Source organism: Impatiens glandulifera, chromosome 1 (assembly GCF_907164915.1).
Source record: "Impatiens glandulifera chromosome 1, dImpGla2.1, whole genome shotgun sequence".
Taxonomy (NCBI): domain Eukaryota; kingdom Viridiplantae; phylum Streptophyta; class Magnoliopsida; order Ericales; family Balsaminaceae; genus Impatiens; species Impatiens glandulifera.
The window spans coordinates 103,984,610-103,994,810 of record NC_061862.1 but is presented as its reverse complement, the minus strand read 5'-3'; the positions used below and the strand labels follow the sequence as shown (position 1 = coordinate 103,994,810).

The following is a 10,201-nucleotide window of genomic DNA, read 5'->3' as shown; positions in this document are numbered from 1 at the left end:
CGACTCGTTTGATCAAGTGATTTTTTGGGTTTTTTTTCCCTGTATTTATTTTAAAACCCAACCATTATTTTATCCATAATTTCAACAATTTAATCATTCATTTTATCTATTTAAACACCAAAAATATCATTTATAATTATATAAAATTAAAGAATATTTTTGACTTTTAACTATAAAAAATTAGTTTCTTATAAATTTCATCAAACATGTTTTTTTTTTATGAAAAAAACCAGAAAAAAAAACTAAATAACCAAAGATCAAATCTAGCCCTAGATCATGCTAACCACCCTAAATAAATTTGGATAAAAAAGTGACCTGCTAATTAAGCTTAAAAAACATATGAAAAATACTGTGTTAAATCATAAGGCTTAGAGTTTCATTATTAATAATCACTTTATTTATGATCTTCAATATCATCGATCCAAATTTTTAAAAAAAAAAAGATAACTAAATTTATGATTTAAAAAAAAATAGCAATTGCACAATATATTGTATCCTCATGTGAAATTTCAATCCAAATACAATGACCATGATAAAGCAAAACAAATTCTCAGATTGATAATGAAAATTCGTATTTGAAATTTAAGAGTAACCTAAAACCGGAAACTTCCCAATTTTACAAAATTATCACTATTTATATAGAAAAGCTCCAGCAAAGAATTATAACATTAGAGTGTATTTCTAACTATATATCTACTTAGTTGAACCATTTATTTTTCCTTATCTTATGTTTTTCTCCTAGTCTCCCTCGAAAACCAAATAGAGCAACAATCAGCGTTGTTTTCATTATTAGTCTTTTTATTATGCGGATTGGATCGATAGGTGGTGATGTTGATAGAATTATAGATAATCTTTCATTTCTAATATTCTTTAAGTTAGTTAGAGTGTCTTGGTTATCTTTACAATTCAACAATGTAAATGAATAAACCCTAAATTATGAGTGTAATTCACCGGTGTTGACATTTGTTTGGATGAGATTTTGGCGGGACCTTCATCTTCATGCTTCTTTTTTTCTCGGAGTGAAATTGACATTAGGGAAACAACGTGAAGGATTGAACTAAGAAGGATTGAACTAAGGTTGTCATTATTGATGCGACATTTTCGTTATCTTTACCTAATCACTTTTTCCTTCACCACGAATGGTTTTATAGTTGCACACTTGCACCACCTCCTTCATAACTAATAAGAAAATGGAACAAACCCCATCAACAATAGTATTCCAAAACTTCAATATGTCATGTAGTCAATCTCTTTAAAAGTTTAATTAACTACCTTTCTTTCATTCCAAATAAAAGAAATTAATTTTAAACTTCCATCTCATCTTTAGATTTTTTTTGTCTACCATTCAAAAATCTTTTGAATGTAAAACCTTTGTTAGATAAAGGTTGGTAGGAACTTTGAATAATGTTTTATTTGAAAAAAAATGATTTGTTGTGCCTATTAATTATCTTTGTTTTAATAAAGAATTTTTTTTAGATAGTCCATTATCATATACAAGGTAACCCAATATGACAAATTTATTGTAAAAAACTATGGACTTAGTTTTTAGTTTTAATATCGAAAAATATATTGTTTATATTTTTATCACATATATTTGAATTTGTGTTATGTTTCATTCAATGCGACATTTTATTTAGTCGTATCAAATTGTTGTCTCAGATTTTTGTAATTTTAATAATATTTCAACCGTTAATGGGTCATTTAATGCTCATACCCTCTGATTGTGTCGATGATTATTTCTCGAGTTCATGTTCGTTTCTTTATTAGCAACAAATGAAATGATTTTGTCGATTTTGAAATGAACTTTTATAATAAAAAATAATTCAAAATGATATTTAATCTAAAAACTCTCGTAATAATTGGTAGGATTTGTCTAACCTTGGTGTGTCTCATAAAATACTTTGTAAAGATTGTTTTTTACAGTCTAGTTGATTTGATCGGTTTATATTTCATCACTCATCGTTATCGAATTCATACAAATTTGTTTTTGAAGTAATCTTAAAATATGGTGAAATTTTTAAATAATTTTTATAAAAATTTTATATTATTTAATATGTAAATAAATTCTCATTTAATTGTGTAGATATACTTTATAGATGAATTTTATTTTATATGTAATTTTTTGTTTTATTTAAAGGGAACTAATATTTTAGTAAAAAAAAATTAAATAATAATAAAAATAATTTATTCTAAATCCGTGATTCACGTTAGTTGTACAACAAAGTTAATTAATTCGATAAAATAAGAAGGAATCAGACGAATCATGAATTAAAGCATGTCACGCCAATTGATAACATTACCACTTATAAATATAAAAACAAAATTTGTAAAATATTTATTATTTTATTATTATTACAAATAAATAGACTAATGATCGCTTACGTAACTAAGAAGGATGCCACGTTGTGTACCTGCTTCCGTGTTGCGAATAAATTTCTATATCTAAAAAAAACAATAAATTTATGTTAAGGTCTTATTTGGATGACATATATTCTCATAACTTTTATAATCTAGCTGCATACTAAGTATATTTGTTGATTTTTTTAAAAAAACAAACAAAAGATACGGTAATTTAGAGTTATTCAATATAAATCAAAAGTCAAATGGTAAAATTGTGGCTCTTAGGCTTTGTTCTTATTTATGTTTTTTAAATAACTCAACAAAATCAATTATTACATCACTTCCTCTCTCATTCATCAAATTAATCAATTCATTAATCAAAATACTAAAATATCCTTTATTTTAAATTATTATTATTTATTTTATTTATATATATGAATACCCTTTAGGTATTTTTATCAAAAAAAACATAATCATTTTCTCAAAATCATCATCCATAATTATTATTTTCTCCCTCCAGGTTATTTAAATAACTTGAAACAAACAAGGCCTTAGAGAAGGTTAATTGACATATCAATTTATTTGTTTGGAAACTTATAATTTGGAACTCTTATCCTTAAAATTATAAAAAAACAAATTTAATCATTTCAAACGTCGTTAATTTATATTTACGTGACAATTATAAAAAAAATTCAATTCACTAATTTAACTATTGATCAATTTCAGCAAATTGAGAGTTTTGATACTGAATTCAGAAAATCGATAGTCAAAACCTCGCTGAAATTCGGTAATTAAATTATTGACATAAATAAAAGATTCATCTCACTAATTTAATAATGAACGAATTGAGGTTTTTGCCTACCAAATTTTAAAATATTTGATAGACAAAACTCTCCATTCACTATAATTTGATAGTTTAATTAGTGACATAATATTTTAAATATTTATTATAAATGTCACACAGTTAATTATGAAATTTAAAGGAAGATATAAAAAAATCTCAATTGATTTTAATGAGAAGCCCTTAAACCATAAATTATATAATTAAAACACTTCTTTTATTGTGAACAATTTTTTCTTTCTAGTTTCAATCATATATTATAACAAAATAATTTGGGACATTAATTTTTTTTTTAATGTTTGAAATAATTCTTATTTAAATAAAAAATTATGAACCTCTATTCGAAATAAATTAAACAAATTCAAAACAGTTTAAGTATATATAATTAAGTATAAAACTAATATAAAATAAATAATTATAAAAATAAAAATAATTACAAAATTAATTATATTAGTTTATTTATTTTAAACTTATTTTTAAATCTGTATATATAAATTTATTTTGTTTTAATAAATTTAATTAGATTAAGAGTTTATATAAGTATATAAGTTTCTAAAAATAATGAAATGGTAGAGTGGTAATTAATTCAAGATATTAACTAATTTGATAAAGATACTATTTAGTAAGAATTAAATCCAATAACTTCTTAATTGAAGGCTTTAACCAATTCAAACTATAATCAAGATCTAAATTAAAACACACTTCACTAATTTATCACTTCATTTTTTTTGACTTCAATATTTTGGTAGGAGATAATAGATAAAAATTTGAACCAATAAATTCAAAATAATATATTTACCAAAATTTTCATATTACTTTTTGTAACTCAGTGGTAAAAGTCAATATCATATTAATCACAAATTTATTTTGTACTTAAAACGTCTTAAATTAAAGTGTATATTCTTGTCTATTACGTCATTATTTATAAGTTTATTATATTTTTTCTTATCATATAGGTAGATAGTCATTAACAAAATATTTTCCGGCATTGTTTATCCACCCTCGGTCAAATATAATTTTCATTAGTATTCAAAATATTTGGTAGGAATTATTGCGACAACGTTCTACCTTTATAAATTAACTTTTTATTTAAATTAATAATAATTAATTAAAAAAACAATATACTTCATAACTTGATAAAATGCAATAAAACTCATATCTTTGCATTCCATTATTTAAAAAAAGCAAAAAAATGAAAAATGAAATGGTTAAGAAAAAGGTACGATATCCAAGAAACTAGGATTGTAGCTATCCAAACATGATCAAATATCAATACACGTCATCCCCAAAATAAAAAAATAAAAAAAAATGAAAAATTCCACGTGATGTGATTATAAAGAAGTCTCCAGATTTCAGAAGCCAGTCTCTTAATTCCACAATAAAAAATATCTTCTTTCTTCTTCTTCTCTCAACAACTTCACCTTTCAGACATCAAAACATTCTTCAAGATAATGTTTGATGAAACCGAACTGTTCATGATCTTACCATCATCAACAGAATCCTTAAGCAGCAGCAGCAGTTCCATGTCAAAACAGAATAAAACAACCAAGAAAAACAACAAGCAAAGATTCAGTGAATCCCAGATCCAATCAATGGAAACCATGTTCGAATCAGAAACAAAACTCGAACCAGCAAAGAAACTGCAACTAGCTAAAGAACTTGGTCTCCAACCTCGACAAATAGCCATTTGGTTTCAAAACAGAAGAGCAAGATGGAAGACAAAACAGCTTCATAAGGAATACACAATCCTACATAACAGTTACAACAATCTGGCTTCTCAATTTGATATCCTTAAAAAAGAGAAACAATCTTTACTCTTCCAGGTAGTTAATTAATTAATAATCCTTTACATTAACAGGAACATGAACAAAATTCAACATGGGTGTTTGTTTGTTTTTGACAGATTCAAAATCTGAGTGAACTGTTGGAAAAGAAATCAGGAGGAGCTGTTGTAAAAGATGAAACTTGGAAGGAAGAAAATAATAATAATGGGTTTCTTTTGGAGGATAACTATTTAGGATTGCAGATTGAAGATGAAGAAATGGGGAAAATGGTAGAGAATTGCTTACTAGACCAATGTGGTAGTAGTTATAATCAATGGTGGGATGTCTAGACAAAAGTTAAATAAAAAATAAACCATGTAAATATCATAACCACCCCTGGGCATTTAGAGTAGTCTTTGTATTAGTGTTTAGTTAACAAAATCGAATTTTGGGTGTTTCTTTTCCTTTCATTTCTCACCCGAATGAATAAATTTTTTTTTTTTTTGAAGAAGGTGGATATCCCTAGCCTCCACTGACGTCTTAGGTTCAAATCTGTTAGTCGGTAAATTCCGCTCACATGGTTAATTAGTTAGGTGTGTTTGTGAATTACGTAACTAAAGAGAATAGTCGCATTCCGAAAAAAAAACGGAACCACATAAAAAAAGAAAAAAATTCCAAATATCACCAAAAATCTTTCATATAAAAGAAAATCAAGGTTCTTCTTCTAAATATCACTATTGATAAATTATGAAAACTCAACTGAAAAAAAAGTAACCCACCAAAACTACAATGAAAACTCAACTGAAAAAAAGTAAGTTTGATTTTAACTATAAATATCCTAAATAAATTGGAGAAAATGCTAGCTTCTTTCAGAGAATAAATTATTACTATCAAAGATAAAAAAAAAAAATGGTACCAAGAAACCGTAAATAATGCATGAAAGAATTTAAAATTGATACAATTGATTTTGATAAATCAAATCAAATTCAATCACACAATTTAAACAGATTAGATTACAATTTATAATATTCTTCTGCTTTTTTTCTTGCTAAATTAGAGAGTATTGATATTAAATTTTCTGAAAGGAAATTAACATTCTTTTATTGTCAATGAACAAAAAAGTCTTAAAACTTTTTCTATAAAAGGGATTATTAATTTTTTTTAATAAGTGTATAAAATGAATCTAGTCACATTTTCTAGGAAAAATGTTTTAAAACTATTGTGGGAATGAAAGTAAATGATGATTAATGACAGATGAATAGAGAATTCAATTATCAAAATGAAAAGCATATCATGAAAAAGACTAACGACTATTAATATGTCAATTATATGAAAACGTAAACGCCTAACTTAAATAAGTGTAACCGTAGAAAAATGGTGATGTAACGAAAATTAATATAAACCACAAACAATTAATGGTTGATATTAATTCATATACTAAAGACAAATCTTTACAAATCTCCACCTTGCTTTATTATCACCCAATAAAATTGAGCCTTATCAGGCTATTTACAACCATCAACATTTAGCAAGTCCAAATAATGGATGAATTTATTAAGTAGGACCGGCTTCGTGAATATGTCAGCAGGATTATGATGAATGCCAATCTTTTTCAAATTTATTCTCATCTCAATACGAAGAAAATGATAATGAACATCAATATGTTTGGTTCTATCATGATGCACATTATCCTTGGCCAAATAGATATCACTTAAGCTATCACAAAAATCAATCGTGATGGATACCAATGTCACTAATTAATCCTTTTAACCATATACCCTCCTTGGTTGCTTCCGTTAACGACATATACTCAGCCTCGGTAGTGGACAACGTCAAAGTCAACTGTAACGTTGCCTTCCAACTAACCACAGAGTCACCAAGGGTGTAAACATAACCAATCATTGATCTTCTACCACCAATATCTGCAACATAATCTGAGTCTGAATAACCAGTTATGAGACACTGGTTGTTACTTCCATAAATGAGACCAACATCTAACGTGCCTCTCAGAAAGCAAAATATTCGCTTTACCGCTGGCAAGTGTTCCTTACCAGGTTGAGACATAAACCTACCAACAACACTAACTAAATACGCAATATCAGGTCTAGTACAAACCATGTCATATATTAAATTGCCCGCCGCACTATCATACATTACATGAAACATGTGTAACTTCTCAACTTCAAACTATGGTGCGAACATAGAGAAATAATCAGTAACAACTACATGAGTATTTAGAGCCTTTGTTGTACTCATCCCAAAATGAGACAATATTTTCAAAATATAACTCTTCTGTGAAAAGAATAACTTCTTTTGAACTTGATCTCTTGCTATTTTGATGCCCAAATTTTTTCGTGGTCCACCTAGATCTTTCATATCAAACTCGGAACTAAGAAGGACTTTCAGGTTTTGAATCTCTAACATTTCTTGGTTATGATTGACATGTCGTCTATATACATGAGTGAATAAATCAAATAACCATCACCGATTTTGTTGTGATAGACATAACAATAATATGCACTTCTATTGTAACCATGTTCAATCATGAAATTGTCAAACCACTTATATACCATTGTTGAGGAGACTGTTTAAGTCATACACAAACTTCTTCAGACTACAAACATATGTTCCTTATCAGGAACAAGAAACCCTTCAGACCGACTCACCAATATATCCTCCTCAATCTCACCATGTAAGAAAGTCGTTTCATGTCTAATTATTTGAGTTTCATATCCTGATATGCTATTATAGCTAGTAGTACCCTGATAGAAGTGTGTCGGACTGTAGGTGAGAATATCTCGTTGTAGTCCATGCCTTCCTTTTGACTGAACCCATTTGCAACTAGTCGTGCTTTATATCTAGTCCCTTCAGCATTATAGATTCCATCTTTCCTTTTGAAAATCTACTTGCACCCAATGACTCTTCTCCCCTTATGTAATGTAACCAGCTCCCATGTATTATTCTTGTGAAATGATTCCATTTCCTCACACATGGCATCAATCTATTGCACATAATCACCACCACCACCACCACTAACAGCTTCACTATAGTAAGATGACTCATTATGTATGACATATTCAGCTACCTAAAGTGCATAACTTGCCATTTCTTCAGTATTATTCATAGAGAGATTAATTGTCCTACTTCTAGGACCAATTGAGGTCTTTCTTCCCTTGATTGAATGAATTAACTTGTTAGAAGCTTTAATTTTCCTTTTAGGTTGTGTAGCAATGTTAGATTGACTTTCAGGTACTCCAAATTGATAAACTTCTTTAAATGGTTTATCAATATCACGTGTCATGTCAGTTGTTTCTTAAACTAGAGCCACCTCAAACTCCACTTGTTTCTCGGTACTATCATTTTCACAAGCAATTGATGGCTTGATAGAGGAGTTAAGTATAAACATCTCATTAAACGTGACATCCCTACTGAGGATTACTATACCTTCAAAAGATGATCAAATTCTATATCCCTTGACTCCATCACCATAGCCCATGAAGATACCCTATTTTTCCATTGGTTCTAGTTTTCCTTCACTAACATGATAGTAAGCTATGCACCCAAAAACTTTTAAGTGCGAATAATCAACGACGTTAGTAGACCATACATCATAAGGGATTCTACAATCAATCCCAATATGAGGTGCACGATTTATCAGATAGTAAGTCGTTAAGACAACTTCACTCTAGTACTTCCTAACTAATCCATCATTATAAAGCATGCTTCTAACTCTCTTTAGTAGTGTTTGATTCACCCTTTCTGATACACCATTCTACTACGGTGTACCTCAGACAATGTGATATCTTGAAATCTCCATATCATTGCAGAACTCATCAAACTCAGATGATCATACTTCAAGTCCATTATCGGTTTACAATCTCTTAACCTTTTTTACAGTTTGATTCTCCACCAATGCCTTCCAATGTTTGAAGGTCTTAAATACCTCGTTCTTATATCTCATAAGATACAACCAGGTCATCCTTGATTAATCATCTATAAATGTTAAAAAATAGTTATAACTTCCTATACCTTCAACTCGAGCAGGACCCCAACAATCAAAGTGAATATAATCCAACGTGCCCTTAGTTTTGTGAAATCCCTTACCAAACTTACTACAATGTTTTTTCTCAAAAATTCAGTGTTCACACAACTCAAGGTTAGTAACCTTGTGGCCAGATAGAAGATCCCGTTTGGGCATAATTTACACCCCCTCTTACCCATATGTCCAAGTCGTATATGCCACAACTTGGTTATATTAGGGTGTTGATTCACAGATTTGAATACGACCGTAGTGGAACCTTTCAACGTCTTACCTTATAGTATATATAAGGTAAAATAGTTTGATACCTTTTAGTATTAGTATTGACCCTTTACTGATGCACAATGTTCCTTCTTTACCGGTAAACTTAAACCTTTAGCATCTAAAATGCCTAAAGATATTAAGTTCTTCTTCAATTGAGGAACATGCCGAACGCCAATTAGGGTCCTTATTTTACCATCATTAGTCTGAATCTTGATAGTCCTAATACCCACAGTTTTACATATAATATCGTTTTCCATGACAACGTTTCCACCATCATAATTTTCATAGGTATCGAACTATTCTTTATTTGGACTCCTATGATATGAACACCCTGAATCCAACACCCATGTATCAATAAGATGTAGAGAAGCTTTATCTACAAGGGAAATGTCCTCTTTAGAGTTAGTGTCTCTTTCTTTATGTGCTATAATAGCCTTGTCTTTTTTCTTAGGACAATTGTTCTTCCAATGACTAAGTTCTGTATAGTAATTAGAAATTTCTTTAGCACTAGGGCCCTTAGATTTGCATTTTTAATCCTTCTTCTTTTCGGATCCTTTGTAGTTGACTATGTTGGTAATCAACCCAGATGCTTAACTGTCTACAATTTCACCGCTCGCCTTATGGCACAATTCTCTAGTATAAAGTGCTGACCAAACTTCCTCTAGACTCACATTATCCTTACCCACAACGAACGATTGAACAAACTTTTTAAACGAGTTGGGTAAAGATACCAACAAAATTAATGCAGTATCTTCATCTTCGATCCTAACATCTATATTTCTCAATTCAAGTAATATACTGTTGAACTTATCGTGACATTCATGAAGAGATTCATTGAACAAACGTTACTTTCATAACAACTTGTTAGTTAGTGACTTTATCATGTTCAAAGGCTCTAACTTCGACCACAGATCAATTGTAGTATCTTCATCTAATACTTCAATGATAACTTCA

The 10,201-nt window shown here is 29.0% G+C and overlaps 1 protein-coding gene across 1 annotated transcript; it reads left to right on the top strand.

The window, feature by feature from the left end:
* The first annotated feature begins 4,561 nt into the window (after nt 1–4,561).
* On the top strand, nt 4,562–5,418 carry LOC124922695 (homeobox-leucine zipper protein ATHB-12-like). Its single transcript, XM_047463411.1, has 2 exons — nt 4,562–5,004; nt 5,085–5,418. Exons 1-2 carry the CDS (start codon nt 4,633–4,635, stop codon nt 5,292–5,294), a joined length of 582 nt encoding a protein of 193 aa, XP_047319367.1. The 5' UTR covers nt 4,562–4,632; the 3' UTR covers nt 5,295–5,418.
* The last annotated feature ends 4,783 nt before the right edge of the window (nt 5,419–10,201 follow it).